Here is a 17,421-nt window from a genome sequence, read left to right as displayed (position 1 = left end):
ATTACATTTGGTTTCGGTTGCTATTTTCCAAAACTTATAACCTTTTTACTATTCTGTTGTTTGAGCTCTGTGAGGACTTGTTTTGTGGTAGGCTGCTGTTTTTATTGATATTATTTTTGGGGACACCCGATGATCACTATTTTGATGTAGGGATGCAGAGAGCAAAAACGACAATTCTGATGTTTCAATTTTTTTTTGTGCTTTTCAGTTTTTAACATATCTTAACTCGTCAAGAGTGAGTACGTTTATTTTTATATCTTTATTTTAGTAGAAGAAATGAAAATGTGTTTATTCAAAATTTAAAACAAAAATGTTCTTACTTTTTTATTATTTTTTTAGTCCTCTTAGGGGATTTGACCCTGTGATCATTTGATGGCTTTTTGCATATGCTGCAATAATATTTGTATACAGCTAAGATGATGATTTATGAAGCCCAGCCTAAAGTTTTGCTTGAGAGAGCAGAATGAGATTACAGCTTATCTCCTGTGCAGTTTAGAGGGAACACTTCTTAAATGCTGTTTCCAGTGTACAGTGGCTAATATCTACTGTACCGATGTGGTGCAAGGAAGCACAACCAGTGAACTGACCACAGGGACACAGCCACACAAGTTTATTTGAGCAAAGGCTAGTCTGTTTGCTACAATCCCACATTGGGACTACTGTAAAGCCAAATTCACATGAATGTAAAAAAATAAATTGTCCTATTTTTCATCCAAAATAAATGGTTGATTCTCCATTTATATTGTCATCCGTATGTCCAGGTTTTTCTTTATATTCGTTTGGAGACATCAACAGTTAATAATCTCTGGCCCAGATGTCACCTCTCTGCTGTCCAGAATCCCGAAATGTCTGTCAGCCATATCCTTTTTCTTCACCTCTCGCTTCCTTAAACTCAATGTAGACAAAACCGAATTCATCATCTTTCCCCCACCTCACGTATCCCTCCTACCTGATCTATCTATTATGGTAAATGGCATCATGCTCTCACCCGCACCTGAAATCCGCTGCCTCCGGGTAACTCTCGACTCTGCCCTGTCCTTCAAACCTCACGTCCAAGCTCTTGCCACCTCCTGTTGCCTCCAACTCAAAAATATTGCTAGAATCCGTTCCTTCCTCAGCCTACAATCTACCAAAACTCTTGTGCATGCTCTCATCATCTCCCGCCTCGATTACTGCAACACCCTCCTCTGTGGCCCCCCAGCTAACTCTCTTGCAGCACTCCAGTCTGTCCTCAACTCTGCTGCCCGGCTAGTCCACCTCTCTCCTCGCTACTCCCCTGCTTCTCCCCTCTGCAAATCCCTCCACTGGCTCCCAATTCCCCAACGAATCCAGTTCAAACAACTAACACTGATCTACAAAGCCATTCACAACCCGTCCCCTCCCTATATCTCTGAACTAATCTCCCAATATCTTCCCTCACGTAATCTTCCATCCTTCCAAGACCTCCTACTCTCATCCACACTTATTCGCTCCTCACACAACCGCCTCCAAGATTTCTCCCGAATATCCCCCATCCTCTGGAATTCCATGCCTCAACATGTCCGATTATCCACCACCCTCGGATCCTTCAGACGGAACCTGAAAACCCATCTCTTCAGGAAAGTCTACAGCCTACAATAACCAAGCCGCTGCCTCACTGCCGCCAGAGCTGCCACCTCACTGCCGCCAGAGCTGCCACTTCACCGCCGCCAGAGCCGCCGCCTCACCCCTACCTTCTGTCTCTTCCCCACTTAGTGATGCCTTGCCGTTATCTGTTCCTTATACTACAAACTGTATGAATGACATCGCCATCGCCATCGCCGCAGCCTCGCCACTACCTTCTGTCTCTTCCCCACTATCCCATAGAATGTAAGTCCGCAAGGACAGGGTCCTCTCCCCTCTGTACCAGTCTGTCAATGTAAACCTGCTTACTGTAATCGATATCTATAACCCTGTATGAAACCCTTTCTCATGTACAGCACCATGGAATTAATGGTGCTATATAAATAAATAAATAATAATAATAATACTAATAATAATAATAACATTTACAAGACCAAATAAAATTTCCTGCTCTAATCATTGCAGTTTATCTATAAAAAAATACAGAAATTAGTAAAAAGATAATGCTATGAAAGCACTCTGCTGTGTATGGACCTGCAGATCAGAGTGTACGTCTTAATGATAATGGTACTCTGCAATGGCAGTGGCATTTTATGTTAGATAAATGATCCCTTGGTACTGAAAAAAATGTATAGGAATGGTGTTAGGAATATGACTTGAGTTAATGCTGTTTACTTGGCCTCCAAATTTCTGATCGATCATCTGCAGAACGTGTTGGAAATGATTTTAAAAGATCTGCTGCTTATGTCTTGGTGCCAGATACCATTTGTGGTGTCAAAACATGAAAGGCTCAGAGCATCTTTGGTGATGTAATCGGCAATATTACGCAAGTGCTTTTAATGTTATGAGTAATTAATTGGAATACATGTTCGATTTAATAAACAGCATACCTTTTCTCCATGAAGTCCATCAAACCCATCTTCTCCATCTTGATTCTACATTAAAAGCACATTACAGAAAATATAATTTGCCTATATTTCAGCATTTCTTACATACATTGGTGTATTTATTATAAAGGGAAGGGAAGGTAAAGTGTTATAGAAAATGATGCACTGCAGAAATATACACTTTCACCATGTTTTGTAATATCGAAGAAAAATAAGATAGTCTTCCTTATGTCTCCATAGTCAACTACTTTGGAAAAGTAAAACATAACATCTGTGTAAAACTCTCAAGACATATTCCATATTTGATAAAAATGAGCAAGATAATGGCCTCTGGGGTATTATGTTTATTATTCGTCTAGAGAGTGGTGACAGATCCAGATATATGCCAGTGACAGGCATCTCATTAGGAAACCATACGAGGAGGGCAAAATGACGTTAACAAGCTTAACCTAAATATAGTTAGGTTACCTGGACCTCAAACATCAAAAAGCATTCTTAGTTTCATTTATTTTTTTAAATAGTTAAAATGACTCTTATTTCTCAAGATTCACACACTGTTAGGGTGCATTAATGAAGTTATTTGTCTGGTATAACATTTGCTTTTAGTGAATTTATGAGGATAGAAAATAGGTGAACAAATTAACTCTTCAATCAGGAGAACATGGAAAAACATGTAAATCAACTTTTCTGAATACAACACAAACCAACATGCAGAAACAAAATACAGACCTGATCTCCACGTAAACCTCTTAATCCCTGGCAGAGAAGAAGAAAAGAACACACAAAATATAAAAAACTGATATCATAACTACATGTATATTGAAATACTAGTGTTAGTCCCTCATTGTCTGTAACTTAGTGACCTTCTGGTTCTCCATAAAAATGCAACATAATATGGGAAATGTGTATTTTCTGGTGCATTTTTTTTTTAGACAACTATGTAAAAGCTTTCTAGAAAAATCCAGAAATGTACAGAGTGACAGCTCCAAATCTTTCTAGCCTTGATTATTCTCAATAAAACTCCTTATCTGTGCTTCTTTCTGCAGTAGGCTGTAGTTTGCACTCTGTCTGTGTCATGTACACTGATATTTGGGGCAAGATCCTGTCTGCAGCCTTTTATATGTGCCTCTCCTGTGCTGTAGACGCTATGGACCTCTTTAAACAGAAAGAAGTACAATATTAGAGCTGTGTTGATACGAGTCAGTAAGGCTACGTTCACACTAGCGTTATGCTAGTGTGCGTCGGGCGACGCAGCGGCGACGCACGCGTCATGCGCCCCTATACTTAACATGGGGGACGCATGCGTTTTTGTTTGTTGCGTTGTGCGACGCATGCATCTTTTTTGCCGCAAGCGTCGGACCAAGAAAATGCAACAAGTTGCATTTTTCTTGCGTCCGATTTTCGGCAAAAAACGACGCATGCGTCGCAAAACGCAGCGTTTTTGCGTGCGTTTTGCCGCGTTTTTGCGTGCGTTGTGCGTTGCGTCGCCGACGCAGCGGCGCACAACGCTAGTGTGAACGTAGCCTAAAGGCAATAGCATCCTGAATACACACACATCTCATATCGAGCCTATATTACTGGGAGAGACACTCCCACAAGAGATAAATTCGAATTTACAGAGGGTCTAGAAATGAATTAAGGAATAAAAATTGCAGACTGAAAGTACAGCATTTTTTAACTAAAGGTAATCACTAACATGTAAAAATCAATTTTCCTTGTCACACGTGTTCAAACACCTTAAATAGCTGTCTGTGGATAGCAATACCCGGTGGCAACTTAATACACGAGCCCTTTTGGAGTGTGCATGTGCTCTTATTAGGGAGACAGGAATAACTATTGCTAGTTATGGCACCCAATGGCAATGGCTTCTCATCTGTCAGAACAAAGAATTGGGTATGTCGCAATTAAACTTGTTTGATCTATCTGTCCCAAGGCCTCTCAAGTATAGCTTTCATAGCCAGGGTTTCCATATCAGCTAATGATTTTGTTACATCATGATGGTCATATCAAGACAGTTTATAGAGACTGTTGCAAATCTTTTGTGTATTGTGTATGACCAAGAACAAAAGTTAACAGACAAGAAGAAAATGTGCCATTCCCTATCCAATTTAAAAAACAAAAAAAACTATATTGATATTTTACCTACAAGAATACACTTAAAATATACCTTTAGGTCATAGTAATACCTTAGGCCCTTTAGTTCCTTCACATCCTTTGTCACCACTCTCACCCAATAGACCAGGCAATCCTCGATCACCCTAAAAAAGTGAAAGTCAAAGTATACTTAAAAACAGAAGAGTAACAAACCATACATAAACCAGTTTACCTTTTTAAGTTGAACTAAAATTCAGATACGTAAAATTACTTTATACAGTTGTCAATTTGCTCAGCCTAGAAATTTTTGTTCTATGGTTCTTTTTTCTAAATGAAAAACTTTAAATACAATTAAAAAGGTCAGTTTTTATTTTTAATTAACTGTAATTGCAACTTTGAGCTTCTATATTTATTTTTATTTTCTATTTCCCTATAGTGTTCGCAAGTGAAACATTACAAGGCTCCCATTGAAAATCTACTATATAATTGTCTAAGGGTCACTTACGTCTTTCTGTCTGTCCTTCTGTCACGGTTATTCAATTGCTGATTGGTCTCGCCAGCTGCCTGTCATGGCTGCCGCGACCAATCAGTGACAGGCACAGTGCAGAAGAAAATGGCCGCCCCCTACTCCCCGCAGGCAGTGCCTGTCGCCCGCATACTCCCCTCCGGTCACCGCTAACACAGGATTAATGCCGGCGGTAATGGACCGTGTTATGCTGCAGGTAACGCACTCCGTTACCGTCGCTATTAACCCTGTGTGTCCCTAACATTTTACTATTGACGCTGCCTATGCGGCATCAATAGTAAAAAATGTAATGTTAAAAATAATTTAAAAAAAACTTGCTATACTCACCCTCCGTAGTTGCTCGTGTCGGCCGCCATCTTCCGTTGCAGGTTCCAATGGCAAAGATGGTATGGGAGAAGGACCTGCCATGATGTCACAGTCATGTGACCACGACGTCATCACAGGCCCTGTGCGCCTGCGCTAGAAAGACCTGCCATGACGTCACGGTCATGTGACCGCGACATCATCACAGGTCCTGCGCTCATACCAACCCTGGGACTGGAAGCTGCCGTGGACTACAAGGGGCCCTCGGAAAGGCGAGTATATGTTTATTTTTTATTTTTTAATCTGTGACAAACCTGGCTGGGCAATATACTACGTCACTGGGCAATATACTACGTAACTGGGCAATATACTACGTGGCTCTGTTCTGTATACTACGTCACTGGGCAATATACTACGTGGCTGCGCAATATACTACGTCACTAGGCAATACACTACGTAACTGGGCAATATACTACGTGGCTGGGCAATACACTACGCGGCTGGGCAATATACTATGTGGTTGGTCAATATACTACGTCACTGGGCAATATACTACGTAGCTGGGCAATATACTACGTGTCTGGGCAATATACTACGTCACTGTGCAATATACTACGTGGCTGGGCAATATACTACGTGGCTGTGCAATATACTACGTGGCTGGGCAATATACTACGTGGGTGGGCAATATACTACGTGGGTGGGCAATATACTACGTGGACATGCGTATTCTAGAATACCCGATGCGTTAGAATTGGGCCACCATCTAGTACATGTATATATAGAAATAAATGTCTAATTCATGCACTTTCTAGGTCCTCTAGTGAGTTATACGTCTCTGGTCTAACTAATATAATAGATCTCCTTAATTAAGGCTGTATTTGAAGAGTATTTTACAACCTCTTTAGAAATGAAGACTTCAAAAGATGCAATAAAGCTAAAAAGAATAACTAAAAAGCCAGATCCACCAGTGGAATGTATAAAATATAAACATGATCCAAAGAAATCTGTCTTTACTGCTTGGATTACCAGTTAGTAGGGTAGATGTACTCATAATATGCACAATGATTGGCATAATGTAAGGTTTAATAATCTAACTGAATTAATCACCTTTAGTTCAGATCAAAGTTTAAATTATATGATACATTTATTGATATCATCTCATCATTTAATGAACATATAAATTAGTTTTACAAAAGAATAAAACAGCAAAAGCTGAATGAAAATAGCACAATTTTTGTTTATTTTGCATCTAAAGAAACTTACTTCTAGAAGAACCAAAATATCTATATATTCATAGTTCAGTGTTGTTATCATTACATCTTTTTGTGTATAAATGAAAGAAGAAAAACATGAAAAGGAAATAGAAGACTCACTTCTGCTCCTTCTTCTCCAACATGTCCTGGATCTCCTTTTGGTCCAGGCAGTCCCTATATAAGTGACAATAGCAGTATGTAGAATATGACTTCAGATAATAACTCTACTTATTCTTATTTGTATACTATCTAACAATAAAAATGCCAAAAGAGGTTCATTGCAAGACATGTGAAATATTTTGCCACACAATAGAAAGAGAGCTGTCAAACCAGGTGTATCCATAGAAATCTGAGGAACTCATGGTGAAGATCTAAATTAGGTCAGCTGTGGGACAGAGGTCTCCCCATATAAACCCGTTTGATGTTCACCGTGGCCTCCAAGGGGTTAGACTGCAGTGATCAGAGGTAACTCCAATCACGGCAGATATTGGCAGAAGTCTGCTATGTAAAATAACCAACACCAGCCTAGTATAGAGTGGGTTCAGCATGAAAGGCTGCACCATACAAATCCTCCTGACTTCTGCCGTATATATGAGTCAGATATCAGTGGCAGAAAAGGAACGGGGTGGGGTCATTCATCATCATGGGCCACACAGCTTATGGGCCCCATATTGACCAATTGGCAGTACTCAGTTGTCACTGACCATAGCCCATGCCAACAAATTTAAAATTATCTTGATTGTTCTGAAATATCTTGTAAACTCAGAAGGACATTGAAATAAACCCAAAATGAGCTATGTTGCTAAATCAGGGATCGCTTCAGCCATTTCCAGAATGTCATCACTAAATTAGAATCAGAAGATTGCTTCTCCAGCCATGCCTCACCAACAACTAGAGGGCACTCCACAGTTTGAGAAGCACTGCTTTAACATATGGAGATATTGATTAATATTGGGATATTTTAGCATCATAATCTCCATTTTCTGTTTTAATGAACTTTTGAAGAATTAATTGCCCAATAACTTATCTGACGTGGATGCAACATATAGCGAATTAAATCAACAGAACTAAGCACTGGTAAGTCAAGCAATATCTGCTGACCATCACAGTTATAGTATGTACACATTTGTAAGAAAATGTAATCCTATAATTTTTTTCCTACACTTCTTCAAAGAGCCAGAACTTTTTAATTTTTCTATCGACACACTCTTGAAGGATAGCATTTACTTCATCATATATCGTACGAAAAAATTGAAAATTAGTCCAAGAGAGTTGAAATTGTGAAAAAAATTCCAACATTGTGTTTTAGATTTAGTTCTTATGGTCTTCATTTTGTTGTAAAAATGACATTAAAAAACATTTTCCAAGACCCATAACTTTTTTTCCTTTTCGGTCGGGTTTTATGAGGGCTTGGGGAAACTGGGACTGATTGAAATTTTTTTTTTTAAATGATGTTTTTAAAAACTGTATTTTTTTTAAATGTTTACTTTTTGTAGGGGATTTCAAAGTTTAGTCAATTGATTGCTAGCACTATATACTGCACTATTTCTTTAGTATTGCATTATATTGTTCTTAATACAGTCTCATTTGAAGCCCAACCTGTAGCTGAGCTTCTCTTACATAACAATGATAGGGGCCTTGAGCAGGCCCCTGACTGCCAGTGCAACCCAGCTGCACCGTATGATCATGTCACAGATGCCGGCTGTCTAACAGCCCGTATCTGCCCTAGGTGGCATGAACTTAGTACCTAAGCTCGTTCCGCACATCCCGGCCTGCTCCATGATGACTATATCTAACATAGAGAATTAAGAGGATTAATTTATATATATTTTTATGGCATATTATGGAACATTATGTAAGTCTATATATGGTTTACCATTGATGCCTATCTGGCAGTTTAATCCTTCAGCAGTATTCGCTGTTTTTAATATTTATTCCATATGTCAATAGCACAAATGAAGATAGGAAACATTAGAATATATCTTATCATATAAAAATGCCTCTTTCTCCTCCTGAAGTGGTTGTTCATTCTTAATTCACTGATGACATTTTATATTCATTGAATCCAGATTTTCTGCTCACTGAGATGAAACTTGCAGCTCATAAAAGTCTATGACTAGGGATAGACCAGGAGGAGGGAAGACGAGCTAGAAGCAAACACAGACTTGTTGCTGCCATTTTGCTAAATGACATTGACACTATCACCATTGCCCTAGTAAGGAAAAACCTTGAAATATAAACTCTATGGTATCACTCACTATAGCCACGCTACTGATAATCTCAACAGTACAGTCTTTACTTGCTGACTTTAAATTATAATTTACATACGTACTTTTTGGCCTCTATCGCCATGGTGTCCAGGTGGTCCACTTTGTCCAATACATTTACAGAATACACAACAACATGTCTTCTCGTTAACGTGCGACTAATAGAGAAATAAATATTTATTAATCATTGGGATACAATATAGTCAATTATTTTTAAAGTGCCTGTCCATTATTTAGATATTTATGTACAATACTTAAGATAGGTCATCAATAATAGATTTGTTTGGGGACCATCATACTATATGAGGGTCTATGGGTGGACTACCATACTTTATAGGGTGCTGTTTGGGGGAATATCATACTATAAAGGGGATGTGGGTGGGCCACCATATTATATAGGCTGCTATTTGTCGGGACATCATGATATGTGGAAGGCTGTGACATGGACCACCATACTATATAGGGTGTTGCTCAGTGGACCATCATACAGTGGAGGCTGTTGGGGAGGAGCATCATACTGTATGTGGGGCAGTTGGGGAGGACCATCATATTATATGGAGGCTGTTGGGGAGGACCATCATACAGTATGGGGGGCTGTTGGGTGTATCATCATACTACATACGAGTCTGTGGGGGATCTTTATAAGGTTTTTGGTTCTGTGGTGGACATTATACTGTGTGGAGATATAATATGTGGGGACTGTGGTGATTACATAATGTATAGGGTGATTATGATGGACATAAAACTAAATGGGGTGGCTAAGGGGGAAATCATACTTTATATAGGGGTCTGTGGTGCACCTCATACTGTATATTGGGTCTGTGGTGAATGCCATAATATATGGGGCTGTGATGGCCATCTTACTGTGTTGGGTGCTGTGGAGCATCAAACTTTGTATAGGATTTGTGTTGTCATTATGCCATATGGGGATATAATACTGTACAGTGGTCATGAAAAGCTTATCATAGTGGGTAAGACCACTCAGGAGCTTTAGTAGGAGCAAAATAGCTGTACTGTAAGTGCTGCAATACATATCCTTCTCCATTTCTTAAAAAGTTGGGACATATGCCCTTCTTTGACTGTGACATGATATGACTTTTTCTATGGGATCTGTTATTTCTTTGTATGCTCCTGCTTAGGAGCCATATTACAATAAAGAGGCACTGGGGGTCATTATTATAAGGAGGCACAATGGGAGATTGTTATTATTATAGGGGAAGCAAGGAGGCATTATTATTAGTAAGATAAGAAAGCACAGGGGGTGTTTGTGCTATTATAAGGAGGTGCAGGGTCATTATTATAAGCATTCAAGGGGAGTATTATTAAAGGAGGCATAGGGGAATTATTATAAGGTAGAGAAAGGGGACAGTATTACTGTATGGTGCTGTATAGCTGTAAGGAGGCACCGGGGAGTTGTAGTAGGGCAGCACAATTTGTGGTTTGTTTAGGTTTGTAAATTATGAGGAGGGTCTTGGAAAAGCAGTAAAGTAAAGATATCTCTGTGTTATATTTTACAGTGACAAATTAGGAATGGAAGAAGAGGTCATTATGGTCTGGACTGAATGCGAAGGAAAAAGTAAAATGAACGACAACAATCAGCAAGAAAGTCACTGGTGAGAACATGCACATGAGCTATATATATGGTTTGTAGAACACTGGTGTACACCTGATATTACCATTATACAGTCACTGCATGGTGGTGATATCAGTCCTAGTACAGTGGTTTTGGTTACAGGGGTTGACCAAGTTTGATGTTAAAGTCTGCAGTCACTGTGCAGACTTCCGTGACTGCAGACTTCCCAATCCTCACAGTGGGTGCATCGCATGCTGTCTGGATTCTCCTCTGTCGAGAGTGGGTGATCACATGACCACATGTATGTGATTTGAATTCATGCAGTCATGTGCTGCTGACTAGATATGAATGGCCCTGCTCAATACAAGTGAATTTAGCAAAGCAGAGTACACTTAGTCAGAATGTGGCCGGAAGTGTGGAAACCCCATACTTGCAGTCAACACCGACAGCGGAGAATCCTGACAGTGCATGCTATGAGGATTCCGAAGTCTAAAGTCACGTAGACTTTAACCCCAAGCCTGGACAACCCCCTGTAATGATCAGTATGGTGGTGTTATCACTTCTGTATATGCTGGTAATATTTGATTATTTGAAGAGAAGGAATATAAACCAGCTCACCCGTAATGCATAAGCTGAATTTCGAAAGCACGGACCTGATGTGTCCAGGCGTGTAAAATCCAAAAGAAAAAAATGTCCAGCTTCACCGAATCTGTAAAAAAAGTTTTCTTTATTCACAAACTTAAACATGGAGAACACAAACTTCAGCACAAACTATATGGGTATGAATCTCAACGCGTTTGATCATGGTCATGATTAAGGGAGCTTAGTCTCCAGAAACGCAATGAGATACGTACCCATATGGTTTGTGCTGAAGTTTGTATCCTCCATGTTTAAAGTTTGTGAATAAAGAAAACTTTTTTTTCACAGATTTGGTGAAGCTGGACTTTTTTTTCTTTTGAATATTTGATTATGGTTTGTTGGTATTTGTCTGTTATATTGCAATATTGTTATCGCAGTATTGTTAATATTATTCAATCTTCTCTAGTGGTATTATTGATATTATTAGTAATATTAAAAATCTCGATATCCTCCAGGCAGGGTAATATTAGTAATAGATATCCCTATATAGGGCTCGGGGGTGGAGACAGCATGGGCCTGTGTGCTTTAAAATGCCAGACCTGAATTTCAGTCCCAGCCCATCCCTGTCTGAGTCACATGTCTTCTGGATGCTAGATCGCAGTTGGGTTTATGTTTGAGCAAAAAGTCCCTTTTTCAATATAAGTCTATGGAGCATTAGAACAAGGCTCCAGAGTTACATTGTAAAAGTCCCTGTGTGATTCAGATTCAGCACGTTGAAATAAAAGTCATGCAACCCAGAAGAGGACAGTGCAGAATACCAGGAAAGATCACTATCACACTTACACTATACTACATTTTCACGGATTTAAGCAATAAGAAATTGAATGGTAGTTCTTTTTAATTATAATTAATACAATCCGCATCATTGAAACTGAAAAACCAAGAAAGAAAAGCCATAAAGTTATGCATATAAAGAGAGTGGCAGGTGTCGCTAAGATCTGTAAATGATTACTATTATTAGTTGTGTGGGGTGGCATGATGTCCACTAGCTGGAACCCTCTAGTCTTCATACCAGATACACTAACAGCTTGGCATTACATTTGTTTGGTCTTGGTGCCAGTTATACGGTTATATCTACAATTTTCCAGGAGCCGGTTTGCTCTACAACACCAGGCAACATGTCACTTGTTCTACTGCGAGAATCTGATTGAAGTAAATGTGCTACCATGGCCAGCAGAATTTCCTGTTTTCTATAAAGCACAAATGGGATGTCATTGGTTAGCAATTGCAAAAGGAGTTGCCAGCAGCGGACCTTGACAATTTGCGTGTCCAAGTGCATTCAGTGTTGCAGAACATTCCTTAGACACCCATTAATGACATCATTGATAGCAGCCAAGACTTGTAAGTGCATGTATTTCTGGGCATAGGGCTCATACTCGATACTGAAAAAATTGAGATATTTCGAAAAATTTTGTTTCTAATTTTTCATCATTTGCATATAATTAACATGTCAATTGATCCTGTGATTTCCATAATGTCACAACTTTTCCTTGGTGTTGCAATTTCAATGTTGAGGAGTGAATATAATTCATATTAAAATTATTTTTACCACTTTGAATCTATCTATCTATCTATCTATCTATCTATCTATCTATCTATCTATCTATCTATCTATCTAGCAATTTTACTGTGGAATCGAGGCACTAGCAGTTAAAGTAGACTAATTATAACAGAATTGATCAAGGATGATATAAACTTACCGTTTGTCTAGCTATTCTAATTCCAATATCTGGCATTCCGATATGCATCTGATAGCTGTATTCAAAACCTCTGCCAAATTCTATATATTTGATAATATCATATCCTGTTACTCCTTCCAAAGCGACAGTTACTAATGCAGTTAGCCCTAAAGTACATAAAGTTGGGAATATTACATATTAACAAACAATGCAATTTGTTTAGATTACTATAACTTTATGAATACGTTTGGACAGAGGTTTTCAATAACATATTAGGAATCAAAATAAAAAAAGAGCAACTCATGAGATTAGGTATATAAATAATAAATACAAAGAAAATAGAAGATTGGAAAGTAAGGGGTTAATTATGGGACAGTGAGGGATTCAGGTTTTCTATAGTAGCAATGCTATAGAAAAGTAAGATGAGTAACCCACCTTAGGCGACATCAGCTGCATCTCTGCGTTTTGGGTTCACCTTGGCGTTGGTGGGATGGCTCTTATGCTTTTTCGATCAAAAACATTGTTTACTAAGTACCCCATGTTATTTATATGTACTATTGCTTTTTACTTACTTATAGCAGTGTATATGTTAATTTTGTTTCTATCTTAGGTTGTTTTGTCTGTTTAATGGCCAGTGGGAACATACTCCTACACATTTCATGTATACCTATTTATACTCCAGTTCATTTCTTTTAGTTTTGCATAAGGTTCTTACATTCAATGCAGGCGTAGCCTCCCCTTCTTTGAGCTGGGCATTACATTTATATAGCTTCCCATAGTTGTGTGTCCATAATCGGGCACAGTACTGCTTTGCTCATTCATATTGAGCTAATTTTTGACACATGGTAAGGTTTTAATAGCAGTGGTTAGGACCGTCCCGATTGGGTACACCTTGTTGCAGGTGGGATGTTTTCTTTTTGTTTTGTTTTAAATCAAAAACAGTGTTTACTAAGTACTCTATATTATTTATATGCACTATTGCTGTTTACCTAATTACTTAGTTAGGCCATGTTCACACAGTGCGTTTTTTACTGCGGAACCGCAGCGGTTTTGCCGCTGCGGTTCCGCAGCTGTTTTCCATGCAGGGTACATAACAATGTAACCCTATGGAAAACAGTCACTGCTGTGCACATGATCCGTAATTTCGTTTAAAAAGCCGCGCAGAATAGCTGCGGCAAAAAAGAAGGAGCATGTCACTTCTTTTTCCTGAACCGCAGCGGTTCTGCACCCATAGACCTCCATTGTGAGGTCAAAATCGCAGTAAAACCCGCAGATCAAAAATATATCTGCGGGTTTTACTGCGATTTGATGTGCAGAACCGCTGCAGCAGGAAGTGCGGGGGAGCGGGCGGAAGTGCGTGGGCGGAGTGTGGCTGCCCCCCCGTGCTCCGATCCCGCCCCCCCGTGCTCCGATGCCCCCCCGTGCTCCGATGCCCCCCCCCAGTGCTCCGATGCCCCCGCCGTGCCCTAATCTCCCCCCCTTATACTTACCCGGCGTCCCGGTGTCCGTCCGGCCGTCTTCTCCCTGGGCGCCGCCATCTTGCAAAATGGCGGGCGCATGCGCAGTGCGCCCGCCGAATCTGCCGGCCGGCAGATTCGCTCCAAAGTGCATTTTGATCACTGAGATATAACCTATCTCAGTGATCAAAATAAAAAAATAGTAAATGACACCCCCCCCACTTTGTCACCCCCATTGGTAGGGACAATAAAAAAATTAAGAATTTTTTTTTTTTCACTAAGGTTAGAATAGGGGTAGGGGTAGGGTTAGGGGTAGGGTTAGGGTTAGGGGTAGGGTTAGGGGTAGGGTTAGGGTTAGGGTTAGGGGTAGGGTTAGGGTTAGGGTTAGGGTTAGGGGTAGGGTTAGGGGTAGGGTTAGGGGTAGGGTTAGGGTTAGGGGTAGGGTTAGGGTATTTTCAGCCATTTTAGCCCTAAAAAGCTTCCTAGGAAACACACAGTCTCTGCATAGAAAACTGCATAAAAAAGGATAAAAAAACGCATCAAAAAACGCATCAAAAAAGGACAAAAAAAGGACCAAAAAAAGGACCTGCGTTTTCTGCCAAGAGCTGCAGTTTTTTAAAAAAAACTGTCCTGAAAAAAAAAGGATGGAAATCCTGAACGTGTGAACATACCCTTACAATGGGGTATATATTCATTTTTGTCTTTATCTTAGGTTTTGTCTATGTAATGACAAACAGTCTGCTGTCCTGATTTCACTGCAGAATTATTTGTGATTATAACTAACACAATACAGCAAAGCTGAACTTTGTCTAATAACAAACACATATCTTCTGCTACGAGTTCAGCTGCATAGGTGTGCCTGGCTGCAGCTAAAATTAATTCAGCTTTCATCTCACACAGAGAGAGGGGGGGGGGGGGGGTGCTTCAGAGCTGACAGCACTATGGGAAGGGAACTATAACTGCAGATGTGTTTCTAATGAGATGAAGCTCAAATCTGCTGCGCTGTTAATCCTGCAACACTGGCTGCCTGAGAGATGGAAGCAGTGGAAGTGTTAGTTTAAGTCAGGCACAGCTCTGCAGCAGAGATCCCAGCAGTATGAGGGGAAAACTACAGGTGTAGATGTGTTTATAATGAGACAAATTTCAGTTCTGCAGAGTATGATTATAACTGTCAGTCATTACATGTCTCTTATTGGTATCACACCCTTTTCATTTAAAATATGCCCTGGATGTTGACTCTCTGGGAGATCTGTGTCCAGCCCAGAGATCTTAACAGTTAATTTGTATATTAAGGAAATGTGGATTTATCTGTAATAAGACATCAGATCTTAGATATCAAGGTATAATTTTATTCAATTTTCTATTACATGAATGCCCATATAAAGAAGGATTGATTCTACTGACAGATTCCCTTTAAGTTATTGTCAATGACTACAGGGTCGGTTAATAACAATATGTAATGTTTACATTTGACTGACCAGAAGAAACTGTTGGAGTGCTATGTGAATGCTGCAGCTGATCAGAGGTCACTTATTGGCTGCAGCAGTCAAATACTGCTTTATGCCTACAATTTATGTTACACTATGTCATATTTGTGAATAATACTTCAAGGGAAACTGTCCGCTAAATTGGCTATGAATTTGCAGTTATTGAGCAAATTTGCATGTAAATACCATTTTAAACATTCTCAATAGTCTGCTCGCTGTAATCACTCCCCTGCACCTTGACTGACAGGCAGCTCTTCTCATACACTGCACACACAATGCTGAGCAGGATGACGGTTCTGGTGGAGGTGAAGTGCTTCCTCTGTAGTGAGTGGTGATTGTTCACAGCCCCTACACTCCTCCAGTATCTAGAAGCAAGTGGGTGCAGCGAGAATACAACTTATTTTTCTCCCTGTAGCTAATTATTCAAGTAGACAGACAAACATATTTAAAATGGTGTCTACCTACAGATTAAGGGCTCATACTCACATGCGAGAAACTCGGATGAGACTCGCACATCAATATCCAGCACTGCACCCGGCACTCATGAGCAGAGTGTGCGGCTACATGTATTGCTAGGCGGCTGCACGCTCCGATACGAGTGGCGGGTGCAGTGCTGGGTATTGATGTGCGTGACTCATCCGAGTTTCTCGCATGTGAGTATGAGCCCCCACACTGTGGCTTGAAGTAAATAGAGTTTTGTAGATGACAGACTTTCTTTTAAATAATCATGCTTTATTTATTTATTACATACTCTATATAATGTGCTTCATAGGCCAGTATTCTGTGAGTCTGTCTAGAGGCAATATGTGCTTTGTGCTGCTTCTGTCTGCAATACAATAATGACTTATACAACATTGGTCCAATATAAATGTATTGCAGTATCTAGTAAAACTCAAGGTTTTCTATGAATGCAACCACAGACTCTTTTTCTTAGGAGCATCTTCATGGCAGACATGGGGGTCTTTAGGAGAACCCTGACTGCTATGGTAACCCATCATCAACATGTGATCTTGTCCCTGGATGAGCATTTAGAATTTTGCACCCATCATCTACTAGGAATTGGGCTGGCCCACTCCTGATTAGAGTCAAAATGGACATTTCTGTATAAATCCTTGTATGAGTTCTTGTGCTATAAGGAGACATACACTTTACTTAAGTTTTGGAAAACGATTATTTATGTTTATATGCATATAAGGTGCTTTTTGTGCCGTGGACCTTGTGGCACTCCCCATGTTTATAAACATAAATAATATTTTCTCCAAAACTATCCAACAGATTTTCAAACTAACAGTATGATCTCCTTCCAGTGCAATAAACTCAATCCCTACAAGCATCAATGAGTGCCTTGATATGCATTTCGAAATTGACTGACTCCCTTTAACTACTTTGCAACCAAATAACAAAATTACATCATGTAGTGGCAGTGAGCATATGAAGCAGGCTCAGAAACCATATCTGCTAATGACGCTGTGTTATACAGCCAGAATTTGCCTATAACAGCAGCGACTGGAGCGAACTCTGCCAACTACTGCTTATCTATTTAAATGTATCTGTCAATCTTTAACTATGTTTATATAGCACAATCACCAATGTGTATGTAAGAGGAGTGGTGAGTAGAACATGCATCTAATCAACATCCCGCAGCACTGGC

At 39.7% G+C, this 17,421-nt stretch overlaps 1 protein-coding gene across 1 annotated transcript in view; it reads right to left on the bottom strand.

Annotated features, from left to right (window-relative positions):
• Window positions 1-17,421, bottom strand: part of COL6A6 (collagen type VI alpha 6 chain) — a 304,940-nt gene that overhangs the window by 136,582 nt on the left and 150,937 nt on the right. The window contains 6 exon segments of the mRNA XM_069732250.1: window positions 2,493-2,537; window positions 3,219-3,245; window positions 4,676-4,747; window positions 6,789-6,842; window positions 9,001-9,093; window positions 12,848-12,993. Of these exon segments, the coding sequence (XP_069588351.1) occupies window positions 2,493-2,537; window positions 3,219-3,245; window positions 4,676-4,747; window positions 6,789-6,842; window positions 9,001-9,093; window positions 12,848-12,993 (437 nt within the window).

Source organism: Ranitomeya imitator, chromosome 6 (assembly GCF_032444005.1).
Source record: "Ranitomeya imitator isolate aRanImi1 chromosome 6, aRanImi1.pri, whole genome shotgun sequence".
NCBI classification, from domain to species: domain Eukaryota; kingdom Metazoa; phylum Chordata; class Amphibia; order Anura; family Dendrobatidae; genus Ranitomeya; species Ranitomeya imitator.
Note: the sequence above shows the minus strand (reverse complement) of the source record. Positions and strands in the feature narration are given on the sequence as shown.